This window comes from Gobius niger (assembly GCF_951799975.1).
Source record: "Gobius niger genome assembly, chromosome: 5".
Classification (NCBI taxonomy): Eukaryota; Metazoa; Chordata; class Actinopteri; order Gobiiformes; family Gobiidae; genus Gobius; species Gobius niger.
This window is the reverse complement of record NC_136856.1, coordinates 9,378,670-9,396,603: the sequence shown is the minus strand read 5'-3', so window position 1 is coordinate 9,396,603 and position 17,934 is coordinate 9,378,670. Positions and strand designations below refer to the sequence as shown.

The window sequence follows — 17,934 nt, the reverse complement described above, 5'->3', positions numbered from 1 at the left end:
TTCCTGAATTAATAAACAAACTTTTGGCTGCACAAAAAAAACAATATGTGAAATTTTATTGAAATGATTAAAAAAAAAAGATGTCATCATATGCAAATGTTTTGTTAGAAACTAGCCTCAAGGACAGATTTCTTGAGTTACTCAAATCAAGAAAAAAAAATACTTATTTCAATATTTCTTGTTGCCAAGAGCTTCTGATAAAAGGGCTCCAAAGTGGTTTGTTCATTTTTAAAAATAGTTTTTATTTGACCTTTATTTATCCAGAATAAAACCCATTGAGATTAAAAATCTCTTTTTCAAGACTGTCCTTAATGAAGAGATGGTATTTCCACGTATTTATTGTTCTAGAATGCATTTAATTAAACTAATATTGAAACTGATATTTTTTTTTGTTAAACACTGTAAAAGTTCTTTGAATCGGAGAGGGATGCTGAGTGTTGGGGCCACAGGTACAGTAGTATAGCTGCACGGTGGCCCAGCGGTTAGCGCTCGTGCTTCACAGCTAGAAGGGTAGTCCCCCAGCCAGGTGTTTCTGACCATTAGTCTACGCTGGCTGCTGCTCCTACAGGTCGCTCCAGCCGCATTGAGGATGGGTCAAATGCAGACGAAGGTATATAACTTAAATTTAATATAGCCTTGGTGGACTCTTGTATAAATTGAACCATGCAGTGATAAAGTATCAGCGAGTGCTAGTAAGAGGACATCTGGAGAGGCATATTCCAAAAAACAATTCCTGTGAAGTTTTCTTACCCTCTTCCGCCTCCAGCATATCGGCCTGGCTGTCTCCCTCCTCATCCTCGCTCCTCTCCTCCACGTGGGCCGCGCTGGTGTGAAGCAGCTTCCCTGGCATGGGGTCCCGGTTCCGCGGCAGACTCTGGCTCCTCTGCTTGTGGGACGAGCGCCGGTGCGTGTGGCTGTGAGTGTGCGGTCCCCTCTCCAAAGGGAAGGGACCGTCTCGTTCCCTGTCCCGCTCGGCCGCGTGGTGTCTCCGCACGGGCAGCGTGGCTTGCCTGCGCCTCTCGGGGGACATGCCCTGCCTGCCCAGTCCTCCGTAAAGCCCCATGTCGGCTGCCATAGTCCCCATAAGGCCGTACTCTGTCTCCCCTGGTGCGGTTTGGAGGAAGTGGAGCCCCGCGCTGGTCAACGGAGTCTCGATTAGGTCCTGCCACGATCTCCTCTCGCGGTGCGAAGAGCGGCAACCCGACGAATGCGTGCTAGTGCTCCCCGTCCCAGTACCCACCATCCCCATCCCGTCTCCTCTCTGGTCCTCCGCAGAAGAGTGGGAGTGCGTTGACTCGCTGGAGAAGTGGCGCCCGTGTTTGGGCTCCGGGAACGGGCTGGACGAGTTGACCTGGAGGGGGAGAGGGGACGTGGAAGAGACCATCTGTGGCGGGATAGGGGACGTGGACGCACTCATTGAGATCGGAATGGGGCGGGGGGATGGTGTGGAGCGGAGCAGGCTCATGGAGCTGACCGAGCGGGGTAGTATGGGGTCATAGCTATGGAGTAGGTTAGTCTTTGAGTGGGACCGGTGAGGTGGTGAGAGTTAGTGACACAGAGAAGTGAAGGGCACAGGTAAAAGTTGACAAACACGGTGCCAAAGATATGGGGGAAGATTGTGAAGAAACAGTACGGTTATATCAGACGGCAGACACAGGGACGGGGAAGTACAAGAAAACATGAGAGCAAATAAGCAATGAGATGATGATGATTAAAATAACAACTTGGGAATGACTGGCATGGCTACAGCAGTCCTTTCCGACAGTAACTGGATATCAGTCTTTCTAGATCTAGGCCTAAATGTTTGCATGTCTTGAAATGCCCAGTATACAGTACATATTGTTACCATTATTAAAGCCACACTGCGGAACAATCCTAGGTTACACATGTTGCCATGTCACAAAACAAAAAAAAGCTATCAAAAAACTAAAAAGATGCACAAACATTCTCCTAATCATCAACTATAATATCAAAATAATAATAATGCATTGGTTTTACATTGCTGGGCTGCAGGTGACATCACAGTGTTCTAAAGGCCTATACTATTATATAGAGGAACAATAATTTTATCTTTGAGGACATTTTTGGTCTAGTCCCTCCCTGTTTAGCTTCCGAGGTCTGACAGGATTGGGCAGAGCAAAGGCGGGACGGTCAACAGCGACAATGCTGTTTTTGCAATTTGGTATCAAACTAGCGCCTGTGGAAGAGGATCTAAGGCCTCCCAAGATATTTTACTCTAATGTATGGTTACTTGGGGTCAAAACAGAGTAGCAATATCTCCATGGAGACGAGCTGATGATGTCCCGCACCCAGCAGTTATTTGTCAGATCTGAGGCGAATCCACACACGCTAATGAGAAGTGTTTTTTTTTTTTTTCGGTATTTTTCACCTATAAAAAACTACACAATATACATTTTTCATTTATATTTATGAAATGTTCCACAGTGTAGCTTTTTTTTATTATTATTATTACAAAATACATTTTTCAGGACACACAGTTATCAAAAATATAATGTAGTATCTAAACAATCTAAGTTTGTTGATAACTAGGCTATTTTAAAAAACAATTATTACAACCAACACTTTATTTCTGTGCATGTTAGGTTTGGACAAGAGAAAAACGTGGGGTCATTAGTATCTCATGAACTGGGCTTTGTTGCCACCTAGAGGCCACTCTGCGCGTAGCCTTTGGCATCAGAATAAAGAGAAAGTGCCTTGGCCGGAATCACAAACCTCACACTCAGATGTTTTATTAATGTTCTGAGCCCTGGACTGATGAAAACGCCGGTGCTTTTAGGGGTAAATTATTCCGTTGGTTTAGAAATGTGTGAAAAGCGCGTCTTACCGATGGCGTGCGGTGGTAGGTGTCGCACATCGATGAGGGCCCCTCCTGTTTCAGAGTCATAGAACCATCCACATCATCCTGGTCGCTCTCACTCCAGTAATCTGAGAATGGGACGAAACAATGTGAGAACAGGAAACAAAAACCCCTAAACGCTCTAACATCAAAATGATATGAAATACATTTACATTTAGACTTTATTTTGTGAAACATTTTCTTTTCTTTTTCTGATGCATTTTTCAAAAGTGAAGTATTTTGTATGTTACCTTCGTCTGGACGAGGCACAGGGTCGTCAGGTGTGTAGCCGATGGCAGCCAGGCCCAGCCTATTCATCCATCTAAGAAAAAACATTAAAGCAATGAGAAGCGTGGGAAGTAAAAATGCATTTTTTCAAAAGCACCAAAGTCTGTGGTAAAACATTATTCTCAAAAAAATGTTCTTTTGTAACTGTACTCTACATAAAATATAAATGAACCATCAATAAACTGAAGATACAGATTTGGCCATATGGAAAGAAAATGAAGGAAATGCTGGACTCTTCATTCACAAACCTGTACTGTAATGGGTGTGTAAATTAATGCTTAGGCATGAATGAAGTGTGTGTCCATTTTATTGCAGTTTTGGGGGAAATGTATTATTAACATGTGCATTTTTTGACATCAGCCCGCCCCGGGACCGCAGGTGGAAATTAGTGCTACAGCCCAGTACAACGCATCTCTCCTTTTCAAGGTTAATGGATATTGTACACTGTCCCTGTTCAAACAAATAAATAAATAAACTAGAAAAAAATATATTAAAGCTATATGAATGGGGAGTCTATTGATTACTGAATATCATCCTTACGATGAACGCTACGCTGAAAAAATGCTTTAAATTGAATGAAAATGAAGCACTTATGTCATTGCAAGTGTTTACTTCAGAAATACCACAAACTATAAGATTCAAGAGATTCAAAAGATTTATTGTCAGTTTTCATCAGAATCTTTGAGTTGGTCACTCGTAACTTTGGTGGGAGTGGGACATCAACAGTGCGTTTCCATGGAGATGTTGCTTTACTTTGACCGATTGTTTATATTACTTTAATAACCACTGCAAAAACAGTAATGTCAGTGTCTCACTGATCTTAAAGGGATATTTCAGGATTTTTGACATAGGGCCTCGTTTCCTAGTTATCCAGAGTGTTGCTGGTACCTGGAGATATTTTTTTTGTAATTCATGCAGTTTTTATATTTGAAGAGTTTCGTGGCGCTAGGCTAATGCAAGGCTAGTGCATTTCTATGGTATTAGCTAGCCTGCATTAAAAACAGTCTTACGCACTCCACAGAGCACCTGAGGCAAATCACTTATAACGCCAGACTGTCTGTGTCGATAGAATAATTTGAACCATTTTGCATTTAAAATACCTTATATTTGAGCAGTATCAGCTTCGTGGTTGTATAAGCTACGCAGCGGCGGAGTGATCTGCTAGAAAATAGTCCCTCAAAATGCGATCATTCATGTGATGCAAGGTCAGTTATATTCCAAAAATTATTCTATCGACACAGACATTTATATAGTTAGTCTGGTGTTATAAGTGATTTGCCTCAGGTGCTCTGTGGAGCGGGTCGGACTGTTTTTAATGCAGGCTAGCTGATACCATAGAAATGTGCTAGCCTTGCATTAGCCTAACGCCACAAAACTCTTAAAATATAAGAACTGCTTGAATTACAAAAAAAAATATCTCCAGAAATCAGCAACACTCTGGATAACTAGGAAATGAGGCCCTATGTCAAAAATCCTGAAACATCCCTTTAAGGACAATATTTGGTATCGCTGAAGTGTTTGGTTATTTATCAGGGTTTTTCATGAAAGTTCCTTTTGCTGTTTGATAGCATATACACATATAATCTATGTTACACAGTGTGGCTTTAAGGTTTACCAAGAATGTCTAACATGCAAAATGTTAAATGTGCGTTGTGGTCCAAACTGATTCCCAAACTGAACATTCCAATCCGTTACAGGGATGACTTTATTTTTAACAATTCTAGCAATACTCTCATTAAAATGTAAACAGCAACAACTTGCCTGCAACTTCTCAAGGCTTTATAACTACATGCACAAAGTGTCCTCAATATAATGAAGGACAAAACAAGACTGATTCCACAACAAGAAAACATTCAGGAACAGGGTCTTTAAGAGAAGGAAATGTAGAACTTGTGGTTACGCAACAATAAACAAAAGGAGGATATTTGATACAACATTCATGATCTGTACAGCGTTCTTCCGGTAATCTCTCAATGTTTTAAATCAAAATGTCCTCATCCTCTCTCCTTGTGCTTGTCTTGTCCCACATCTCAGGAACACAAACTAAATAAGGTCATCTCTAAGAATAGATTTCCGGCTCCGAACAGAAGAAATAGTCAAGTCATCACATGAATCACCATCTTTTAACATTAAGTATTCAAACAGTGAGGGGACTCAGTGACTTTGAGACGCTATACTCTGTTATATTAATCTATCGGAATATAAATGACTTACAGATGCACATGAAGGGCACACAGCTAAAAATAGTCTCCACAAGTGCATTATTTACAACTGTGAGAGAAGCATGTTCTCTGTGGAACCACGGTAATACAAAAAGCTTCCCTCACCCTTTTCTCGCATCCTTTCACATTAATAAATCTCCGCTCTGCAAACCTAATTAAACGAGACGAGCCCGAATACATAATGCAAGATAAATAAAACAATGAATAAATGATGAATGTCAAAATCTTCCAGGATCTAAGAACCTTTTTTGGAGGATCCGGTATAAATTTGAGATTCCATATTAGTGTGTAATGTACTGTACACGTCCATCACACCGGTCCAAAAGTCTTCCTGTAAGTACTAATTTACAAATTAAAGACACACTGCGGAACATTGTGGATTCTACAAACTCCTATTGGTCAGCTGGTCACAGAAAATGATATTTTTGCAGTGAGTAATCAAAGAATGGATTTGGACCTAACCTTTTTAAATCTGATATTTTTTTTGCCTTTAACATCTCTACTATTAGTAATTACTGCAACTACCAGGACTTATTGTAACTTTACTATATGCAATCATTTCAAAGTGAGGAGAGTGAAAACAACTTTCGAAAGTAAATGGGTCAAGCTCCCTCTCCCTCCCTCCTGATTGGACCTCACAGGCTGGTTCACCGGAAAGCTCACCTCATTGGTCAAAGTGATAGCCCGGGGATTCTGATTAGTGTCTAAGCTCAGCAAAGGGAGGGACTTTGGAAAATATGTTATTCATTACTATAACTTGTGTTACATTAAATTGCAGGTACAGCTGGCAAATTATGCACAATCTATTAAATTTGTAAAACATTTAAACTTACAGACTATCAGTTTAACTATCTGCGTCTTTCATTAAACAGCATTTTACAATGTATTTTACCCCGGCAAACCTTAAAGGGATATTTCAGGATATTTGACATCGGGCCTCATTTCCTGTTGAGTGTTGTTGATTTCTGGAGATTTATATATATTTTTTAAATCATGCAGTCCTTACATTTGAAGAGTTTAGTGGTGCTAGGCTAGTGCTAGGCTAGCGCATGTCTATGGTAACTAGTAGCCTGCATTAAAAACCTCTTCAAAATCATGGGCTCATCCTCCAAACGTTGCCATATCTGACTTGTTGAAAGCTCCTTTGTGAATTCTACGTGTAGTAATGCCGACTGCAGGTAAACAAACTTCTGTAAATCCGGTAACCAAGCAGATCACTCCGCCACTGCATAGCTTACAACCAGGAAGCTAATGCTGCTCAAATATAAGTTGTTAAATGCAAAATGGTTATGTTTAAAAATTATTCAGTCAACACAGACATTTATATCGGCTTTCTGGTGTTATAAGTGATTTGCCTCAGGTGCACTGTGCTTGGGTCAGACTGTTTTAATGCAGGCTACTAGTTACCATAGACATGCACTAGCCAAGCACTAGCCTAGCACTAAACTCTTTAAATATAAGGACTGCATGAATTAAATGTAAAAAAAATCTTCAGAAATCAACAACACCCTGGATAACTAGGAAATTAGGCCCTATGTCAAAAATCCAGAAATTTCCCTTTAAATCATCACTGAAAATATGAGGCTAGAGCATAAGAAGTTAGGCCTATTAATATATGTGTAACACTCCTTCAATACCACCTCTCCTTCCATTTCATCTACAAATGCATAAAAACTAGAGTCAACAACAGCGTTTTCACACATGCGCCCATTACCTCAGCATGTTACTCAGATATAGCGGCTTAATTACGTTGCTTCAATTATCTCTTGGTGCGGCAGAGGAGAGGTGTGTGTGATTAGGCCTCATCTCATCACACTTCTGCAAATGTGTCACGTGCGTGCGCCCCTATGTGCAGCCTGTACACAGTGGCTCATGCTTTATTCATGGACATGTTGTATCGGTGGGATTAGACCTGTGTAAAGTTGGTTTACTCTTTTTAAATATGCATGAGTGGCCCAAGTCTCTAACCGTCGTCCGTAGTGAGGTGTTCTATTGTTTTTCAGGGAAATAGGGCAGCATGTTATTAGATATCCACAAAATGCCGTGGCCAAAATCATTCCCTATTGCTGTCTTGGAATATATCGGCGCCATCAGGGAAGAAAGACATAGGGAATGCCTGGTCTTTAAAGGAGCTATACCTGATTTTTTTTCAAGTTATGGAATGAAATTTGTTTTGTCTTCCTTAAGTATATTGAAAACTCAGACATTTGTGGGGAAAACACTGTAGATCTAATTTTCTAGCATTCTTGTGAAAGTGACCCTGAAAAGTGACCCTGCAAGTAGTGAAATGTGCCTATAAATATGTCCCTGTTAAAGGGGCTATACTCACTACTGCCACCTCAGGTCATACGTGTAACTGCACCTTCTATATTAAGCTTGTGCATGAAGGCAATTCGGACCCGAAGTAACACCGTTTTTAGTGACAGTGCAGGATTTTAGAGGCAGTTGTGGTGAACAGATCTGGGCTCATTCTACACATTAGGACATTGTTGGAACATTTAGGGGGAGGAAGATACTTAATTTTAACATTTTTAAACTCCGTATAGTCCCTTTAAGAATTGGGGCGCTATTAGGGATGAGTTTGTACCCCCACCAACATTTCAATTTAGTGGCTTCTTCTTTCATTGTTTAATTTACTGTAGGTAGTTTGATTACCACTATCTTTGGACACACAACATTATTGAACATGCAGTAATTATCCAATAGAGGCTGTTTACAAGTATCCCTTTGTTTAAATACATGTACAAAATGTTGGGGTCGTCTACTTCTGTATTTTACATATGAACAAACGAGGAGTGCAGTACAAAACAATAACGACTGTCTGGTTCCTTTTTAGCCAATACAGTACTTGAGTTTTGTTCCAAATACTTTAAATGTGGAACTACTAGTTCTAAGTAAAAGTGAAGTGTTTAAATTGTCTTCAGTTTATTGGTTACCTGGTCGGGGGAGTTTGAGCCCCTGTGCATAGGCCTGTCACGATAACAAATTTGAAGTTTGATAAATTGAGGCAGGAAAGCATCGCGATAAACGATATTATTGATTCGAATGATACGATACTGTCGACTCTCAGGCATAAAAATGACAGTAAACCTTTGTTCTAAAAGTGCATCATCACTAGGGCTGGGACGATCCACTTTTGTCACAATCCGATACATATCACGATACTCAGGGGCCGATCTGATACGTATTGCGATACAATAAGTTATTATGATATGTAATATGTTTACCTTAAAAAAGAAAACAGTTGTAGCGTGTGAAGGTTCGCCTATTGCCTTTCGCCATTGTTAACGCATTCCAGAGAGCAGCTCAACCCCCACTCCAAAACTCCTAGGCCATTTTATGACTTTTGGGATGTCGTCACTTCCTGTCTTGTGAATGGCTGATAAGATCGAATACAGTTCAAGAGAAAAAGACTGTGACGATCTATCCTAACCCTCACAGCCAGAAATGAGAACTCTCTATTGACCTTCGAATTGGACTAAAGACTGAATCTCAAACATCCGATTTGAGTAATAAGCCAATTCTTCAATTCATGGACAGTGAGAATGAACTCAACCAATCTGTTCTAATGATGAATTCTTCCCCAGGTCAACAAAGACGCAATGTGCAAACATACTGTCGAAATGTTGTTTGGAAAGTTGTGAAGTTGTTAATGTGTTTATCGCAATAGAAATGTATTTCTTGAATTCTCTCCCAAAGACATTCCCACTTGGGATCGTCATATCGAGTTACGGACTGAACCGATTGGTCGAATCCACGGAGAAAAAGGGGCCGCCCCCTTGGTATAAAGGAAGGAGAAATAGCCAGAAACTACCCTTACCCTTACCCTTCTCTTCTTTAAAAAACGCGCTTCTGAGAGGGTTGGAGAAGGAGAGACGGCAGGATGACATCCCCCGCTGAACTCTGACCTCTCCTTTGTCTCAGATGGACCACAAGAACTTTAAGTTTGAGCCCGTCGTTTGACGTGATTTGTAACTATCCGTTACTTCTTTTAAGAACATTTGCATTTTTCTTACAAGACAACAACATTTTTGATTGCTGAGCTTTCAGCGAAACCAATTTGAGTCTAGCTGGTCAATCCACACCCCAAGGCCCCGAGGAGCTGGAGAGAGAGAAACCCCAGCCTCGCCTGCATCAGCTTGAGAATCGCCACGCGAGAGACCACAGGCCGTCGGACACCTTTGGAACGCCTGACCACAGTTGGTGTGGAAAGCCTTTCTCTCACGGTCGTAAGCTCACAGACCTAGCTCAATAAGACTCACATAACCTCTAACCACCTTACGGACTTTCAGATACAATTTTAGAACATTTTATCTGATTATTCATCCTGTTAGGGTTCCAAGTTATTCTGTTTGCACTTAAATATTTAATGCCGTCTGTTAATTGATTTTGATCATTAAACCTCCATAAACCACAGTTTGCTTTGGTAATGTCTGTGTTTATTATTCCAGAATAAGGGTCCATGTGTACGTCCAAGACCTCATTTCCTTCAGATAAATCTGTAGTTTAGCCTCCTATTCTTACTTTTATTTTGTTCGCTTTCCGAACTGGTGCCCCGTTAAATTTTAAGGCTAATCTACAACCTATTAATTAATTAATATACAAATTAATTGATTAATAAACCCTCATACCCTACTTCTATTTGGCGCCCCCGTGTGAGCCGTCATAAACTCTATCTGTTATTAATGATCACTGATCATTCCAAAGCAAACTTTGAGGTTCAATCTTATCAAAAAGTTGTTGAAAAAGAATGAAAAATGCATTTTAAAGGTGTCCATTGAAAACAAAACTCTCTGCGCAACTCTCTCTCAATGCTACCGTTTACAGGTCGCAGCACATTACTTTAAATGTGATTTTTAAACATGCATGTTCTCTTTGTGCTATCAAAAGCACAATTCTCAAAGGCCTTAAGGTAATCAAATTTTAATAGCTGCGAATTTTCCAGTATTAAAAATTACCTGTATTTTGCAGTAAGTAATATAATTTGTCTGCGAGTTTTCCAGAAATTGTAACTTTAAAACTGCATTGGTGTTAAACTGTCCTCCCCTCCTGCAGGAGCTCAGATAACACCCCTAAGACCCCCCTCCCTACAGCTCTGGTCAAGGAGATGTTTCACCCCTGGCCCTTGGCGCCAGAATGAGTCAATCATCCCCCAGAGTGGGCCGGTCTTAATGACATCACTTCCTTAGAGCCCGCCTACCGAAGGCTGTGCCACTATCTCTGCCCCCTACCGTGAAGGAGGAGACAGAGGCAGAAGTGATTTTAAGTGAGCTTTGATCACAACGCTCTCTTCCAAGTAAGTAAGCTTTACTTGAGTAACTTAGACAATAAAACTTAAACTATAAAAACATTCAGTTATACCTTAGTTTACTGTTGTTTTATTGAAAATAAAGCCAAAACATTGTCCTTTTCCATCTTTAACAGTTACTGTACTGTTCTTCCTTCTCAAGACTAACACTTGTCTTCGGCTTTAACTGGTCTTTTCTGATTGGGTCTAACTTAATGACTTGTTTTGTGGCCACACTACAAGCTCTTATTTGCCTTTATCTAGACCAATGCTCAGCCTTGCAATTTAAATTGCAATCTCAAATTGTAACGCATAAAATTTTACAATTTTTAAGCTAAAGGGCTCAATTCAAATTTACCCTCTCTAAGTAAAACTTAGTGAATTTTCATCCACCTCTTGAAATCAATTTTAACTGACTGACTGCTGGACAGTCATCAATCAGTTAAGTCAAATTTTGATATTGAATTTAATTAATTAATTTGATTTTAATTCAATAATCACTCTCCAAAATGTCCATGTCCTTTCTTCTCATTCATTTTGTCCCATTCTCCTTTCATGTCTTGCTTCATTCCATCTATCAACCCTGGTTTTAGTTAAGCACAATTAAAACTGGTTTGTTTCATTGAGACCCACAGAAGGTCAAGTCAGATTTTAAAGTTGTCTGAGTTTTTGATAAAGCAACATGCCTCCGAGAGAACTAGAGAACCTCGCCGCTGTCTGCAGACCAGGCCAGGGAGACGTCCTTGACTGTGTAGACAAAATGCAGGGAACAGATCCCTCTGAACTTGAATCCATAATTACATCTTTGGTAAGTATAACATCACTTACAGGAAAACAAGAGGAGAATCTGACATTGTTAGCTAAAATGGCAGTTGCAATGCATTTACAACTTAAACAAACACAAGAAGTACTGACAGACACAAGGAGACAAAATGATGAACTTGCATCACAAAATGCCTCTCTCCAAGAAGAGAATGCAAAGCTTATGAATGACAAAGAAACTAAACATCTAGAAAACCAACATCAAGAGGTAGGACAAAAACTCTTCGAGCAAGAGCAAGAACTGAAATTTGCAGATTCAGAACTTGACAAAACTAGCAGAACCCTCTCGGAACGAGAAGAGGAGCTAGTGACAGCCCATGCTGAGCTAGACAGGACGACTCAGAACCTTAACAGGTCTGAGTGCCTTCTCAATAAAGCCACCCTAGAGGTAAGAGATTTAAAATCGGAAATTTTGATTCTCCAAGAAAACCAAGAAAAGGACAAAACAAAACTAACTCACATTCAGAGCCAGCTTACAGCAGCTCAGATTAAAATAGATCACACGACGCTACGGCGCACGATCAGTGAGGAAGAAAAGAGCTTTAAAAGAGAGCAAGAAGATCCTCCTGAACAAGGAGTGAGATCTCAAGTGTATCCCCTGGGAACACTTCAGGAGAAAACAAATAAGTTCTTAAGGGACTTTTCTCCCCCACCTGCTTTAACATTGAACCCCAAGCCACCGCACCTGCAGCGGTTGGACAGGCTCATCTCTGAGCCACCTGATCAATGTTATGCTTCACAGGAAACAAACGATCCCGTCAAGATCTCCACTGGTGAGTTTGAGCGTGGATATCGTGTTCCAATCAAAGATCTTGACAGAATTGCACAACATGTCATTCGCTTTGATCCCAAGTCTGATGGTGCTAACGACACAAGCACCTACTTAAATGACATTGACTTTTACCTGCGTAGATTTCCAGACTCTACGGCAGAAGATAGAATTTACCTAATCAGGTTTACTTCAAGTAGAAATGTGGGAAGTTTCATTGATAGACAGGCGCGTCACACAAAGGCAGACTATGGTCGCCTTTGCCAAGCTCTCACAAAAGAGTTCTCAAACTGCCTGACTACTGGCCTAACTGCAGCCTTAAATGTGAAGCAGACTCGACAAGAGTCTGCACAGGCTTATTACTGCAGACTGCGCGATGCCTACTTTAGTTCAAATGAACTTGAGATGGAGGAAGATCTCCACTTTAAAACACTTTTTGTTCTAAATCTTCATCCCACAACAAAGTACCACCTTGGCATCACCGCAGATCCCGCTACTCAAACGAGCTACCAGCTTCGTGAACTAGCGATGCGTGCTTTCATGAAACACAAACAATCGATGATAAAACATCCAGAACCTTCCCTAGTTCTTAATCTCGAGTTAAAGAACTCACAACAGATAAGAACTCAAAACTGCAAGTCAAGCAGTTCAAACAGGCGTTCTTCTCCAGCAGAGAAACGCAAAAGTGAAGTAAAACCGGCCCAATGTCAACAGACAAATGAGAAGCATAAGCAAACGCTGCTCTCCAGCCCTGAACTTGAGTGTAGGCAAAACCCCACCTATGGCAAACAGTGCCAAACAAAGCAGCATCTCCAACAGGGGGGTCACTACACTCATCACAGTAAGAACAGAGAAAATCGGGATAGCACAAAGCATCTCCGAATACACAAAAATTCTCAATTCTTCTCGTCAGGAGAACCTGAAAGAAATCAGAATCATGGCTTTCAAAACCAAGTCAGTGAACTTGACAGCTCAGCTGATCTGACTCACTTCAGTGATGAAAATGACACTTTTATTGAACAGACTCCAGACAATGATGGTAAAGCTGAGCTATCCTCATTAGCCTCTTTAATCCATCAGAGCTGTGATAAAATGTCAATTAAACAACCTTTCAAACGTTTTCTGTGTAATCTCACTGAAAAAGGTTTGGCTGGAAAATTTTACATGCCAACCACTATTGAGAATGCTCTCCAAGAGGAAGCAATCCTTGACACAGGTGCTGACGTCAGCATAATGTCAACCTCTCTTTTTAGTGAAATTCAGGAAGCACTACAACATAAAAGAAGAAAAATAAATCTTCACTCTTGCTTCCTTGAAATCCAGCCATATGCAGACATTCAAACTGCATTCACAGAAATGGCGTACATTCGCTTGACAATTGGACCGATGACAGTGGTCCATCCATTCTTTGTGTCTCCACTTGATATGATGCCTCTCCTTATCGGAAAGGATCTCCTCAATCGATTTGAGCCTCTTATTGATTTCAAAGAATCAATACTCTATGCACAGGTGCTGAAACCTTGGCCTTTCTCACATCCAGGAAACTATGGTGAGATCTTTCAGTGTGCCACTCTAACACATACACCTGTCCCAAAACATAAGGACTACAAACACAAGAAGTCAGGTTCTGACCCAACTCAGTCTCAGAATAACGTCTGGAGACCCCAAACCAACTTCTTGTACAAGGACACAGCTCTACCTGAGCTGAACTGTCCACAAATGAACCCAGAGAAGACTCAAGGTCACCCTTGTGACCCCAGACAAAACAATGAACTTCAAAGTTCATTGAAGATCTTATCCAAGCAGGCAGTCATTGATGACAACGCTGTAAAGGCTAGCCTAGAACCCCAGCTCACCCAGCCAGGTTCTGTTCAGCCTTTTCCCACCCTTCCCACCCTATCTTCCATTGTGGCCCCTCACGCTGCCTCATTGGCCACCTCAACCCCCTCCTCCACCCTTTCTGAGCTTCCCTGCTCACACTTATCAGACCTTGCCTCACCTCGGTCTGATGCCTTCTCCAATGTCGTCCCTAACACAGACACTGCCTGTGAACGATCTTTACCTCATGTTTTCGGCCTTTGGTCCCGCCAACGGATCCAGCCTGGCCCGGACACACTCACTTCTCTTATGCTCATGGTGCACCCGAACCACAGGGGGGTAGCGCTGGCTCAAGCACATAAATCCTCTCTGTCGGCCCACAAAGGCACTCAGACAATGCAAGAAATAAGGCAAAAGGAATCCTGCTGCCCACATGCATGTACAAATGCAAATGATAAAGGCACGATTAACAGGTCAACCTGCAGCCAATGTCAGACATCAGGTCTGAAGAAATGGGTAAAGCCCACAAACCAAAGGTTTGGAGATAAACAGAACGATCTCCAAAAGCAGAGACACTTAACACCTGCCATTACCAAACCAGTATGGCATGGTAAGTTATCAGGGAACAAGGTAAGTTATCGCAACTGCCTCCAAGCTCTGAAACAAAACATCTAGTCCACTGGACAGATGAACTTGGTGCTCCAGATGCACACTTGTAAATAAACAGGAAACACAGCTCCTGTTTGTAAATAGACACTAGCCAGTCTATTCAGTGTCAATAGCAATCACTAAAGTTTTTCAATAGCAATTCCTTCTCTAACCAAAGGGGGGAGCTACTTTAAACTTTTTACTAACCTCTGCTATCCTCTATGCATGCTGTCATAACCATTGAGGCTTTGTTTTCAGTTTGACTGCAGTTAAACTCTGGACAACAGAATACCATTCAATCAGCAGTCAGTTGTCAATGCTCAAGTATTGCTTAAGACTCTTCAATCCATGGTGCAAAATCTTTTGTTGTAAAGAAAATCTTGGTGAACTCGCAGCCTTAGATATCAGCAACTCTAGAGACTTTGTTTTCCAATGGACCGCCTCAGTAAATTTAGCGCTTCTACCACTTTTCCAAATTTAGGTGTCAAACCTGAACCCTTAGGACTTAAGTCGTGCATAGTTGCACACAATGCAACACATGTAGCTTCTAGCTAAGATTGTAGCCACAGCAACAAACACGTAAGACTAAACCTAGTCTGTAAACACACTTGCCTATTGCTACACACATTTAGCCTAATATTGCCACAGTTAGCAAACACCTGAGCCGACTCTGTGTCAATGAACATCGGGCATCGTCTTCAGTCAACGGCCATCCCATCACATCACGGAAATGGCGTGCCAACCTCCGCCGTAGGGTGGAGCCTGCCACGAAGAGGGGACTGTAGCGTGTGAAGGTTCGCCTATTGCCTTTCGCCATTGTTAACGCATTCCAGAGAGCAGCTCAACCCCCACTCCAAAACTCCTAGGCCATTTTATGACTTTTGGGATGTCGTCACTTCCTGTCTTGTGAATGGCTGATAAGATCGAATACAGTTCAAGAGAAAAAGACTGTGACGATCTATCCTAACCCTCACAGCCAGAAATGAGAACTCTCTATTGACCTTCGAATTGGACTAAAGACTGAATCTCAAACATCCGATTTGAGTAATAAGCCAATTCTTCAATTCATGGACAGTGAGAATGAACTCAACCAATCTGTTCTAATGATGAATTCTTCCCCAGGTCAACAAAGACGCAATGTGCAAACATACTGTCGAAATGTTGTTTGGAAAGTTGTGAAGTTGTTAATGTGTTTATCGCAATAGAAATGTATTTCTTGAATTCTCTCCCAAAGACATTCCCACTTGGGATCGTCATATCGAGTTACGGACTGAACCGATTGGTCGAATCCACGGAGAAAAAGGGGCCGCCCCCTTGGTATAAAGGAAGGAGAAATAGCCAGAAACTACCCTTACCCTTACCCTTCTCTTCTTTAAAAAACGCGCTTCTGAGAGGGTTGGAGAAGGAGAGACGGCAGGATGACATCCCCCGCTGAACTCTGACCTCTCCTTTGTCTCAGATGGACCACAAGAACTTTAAGTTTGAGCCCGTCGTTTGACGTGATTTGTAACTATCCGTTACTTCTTTTAAGAACATTTGCATTTTTCTTACAAGACAACAACATTTTTGATTGCTGAGCTTTCAGCGAAACCAATTTGAGTCTAGCTGGTCAATCCACACCCCAAGGCCCCGAGGAGCTGGAGAGAGAGAAACCCCAGCCTCGCCTGCATCAGCTTGAGAATCGCCACGCGAGAGACCACAGGCCGTCGGACACCTTTGGAACGCCTGACCACAGTTGGTGTGGAAAGCCTTTCTCTCACGGTCGTAAGCTCACAGACCTAGCTCAATAAGACTCACATAACCTCTAACCACCTTACGGACTTTCAGATACAATTTTAGAACATTTTATCTGATTATTCATCCTGTTAGGGTTCCAAGTTATTCTGTTTGCACTTAAATATTTAATGCCGTCTGTTAATTGATTTTGATCATTAAACCTCCATAAACCACAGTTTGCTTTGGTAATGTCTGTGTTTATTATTCCAGAATAAGGGTCCATGTGTACGTCCAAGACCTCATTTCCTTCAGATAAATCTGTAGTTTAGCCTCCTATTCTTACTTTTATTTTGTTCGCTTTCCGAACTGGTGCCCCGTTAAATTTTAAGGCTAATCTACAACCTATTAATTAATTAATATACAAATTAATTGATTAATAAACCCTCATACCCTACACAGTCATGTGTCCAAAGTTTATAAAGCCAATGCCTTTTGATAGTTTTTGAAGTTTTAAGATCGAAAAGTGCATTAACATAACAAACTGCTGTTACAGGAAGTATTGAAAGTATTGCGATACTTGAAAAAGCATCAATACTCAGTATTGCAGCACAAAGTGTTGCGATCCATATCCGATATTTTGTCCCAGCCCTAATAATCACATCCTAAAATACCACACAAGCTTTAGAAAGTTTTACAAAGAAAAGATAGGGGGTGATGCTAATAAATGTACTTTTGATAAATATCGAGCCCAAAAGTGCATTGTTTATTTGTTATTTATTGAACGATAAGTCGATATAGTAATGATCGTGACAGCCCTACCTGTGCATTGTATTTTTTTTTTTCTATAAGAATGTTTTTGAAGGTAGGGGGAATCGAAGCACCTGAAGGAAACCCATGCTGACATGTGGAGAACATTCTTTTTTTTTTCATAGCAACTGTTTCAAACCTCAATACTGATAGATCCTGTTGACAGAAAGCTGTGTGGCTATAAGTTACATGCCCCCTTATTGTTAATCTCAGTCTGTCTAAATGGCAAAGTAGTGGCATCCAAATAAAAAATGAAAGAAAATAGAATAAAATTAAAGCCGCAAGCGGCATCGAACGGCCCTCGCGGGCCGTGCCTCCTTTAGCGCCTCTATATAACCGTACCTAAGGCGCCAGCGTGAACGAACTGCATTTTATTGTCCTGATGAGCCATTAATCTTTGTGCGCAAACATCTCAGCTACATTTTTAGCCTCTCCGTGTGAACAATGGCTCCAGCCTGCAGAGGGCGCTAGCGCGCCCGTAATCTTTTTAATTTCACAAGTAGCATCAGACGCCCCTGACGGGCCGTACTTCCACGTCCACTGTCCACAAGCTCCTGACAGGGGGCGCTAACGCGCTGTAATGTTATATAATGTGACATTTATGTGTCAGCCCCATTACAATAACATGGGGGGCCCTGGACGTCACCATGGCAACACCGTACCAAGTACGATAGGCGTCTCATTGGCTTTTTGGATCGGG

At 41.4% G+C, this 17,934-nt stretch overlaps 1 protein-coding gene across 5 annotated transcripts in view; it reads right to left on the bottom strand.

Moving 5' to 3' along the window:
- Positions 1–17,934, bottom strand: part of LOC306962846 (connector enhancer of kinase suppressor of ras 2) — a 143,870-nt gene that overhangs the window by 2,951 nt on the left and 122,985 nt on the right. For 3 of the 5 annotated variants that reach the window (XM_079556182.1, XM_079556181.1, XM_079556183.1), the window contains 3 exons: positions 3,109–3,179; positions 2,846–2,946; positions 751–1,516 (listed from right to left, as the gene is read on the bottom strand). In XM_079556182.1, the coding sequence (XP_079412308.1) occupies positions 751–1,516; positions 2,846–2,946; positions 3,109–3,179 (938 nt within the window). The remainder of the gene's footprint in view (positions 1–750; positions 1,517–2,845; positions 2,947–3,108; positions 3,180–17,934) is intronic. The other 2 variants (XM_079556185.1, XM_079556184.1) reach the window with 1 other exon arrangement.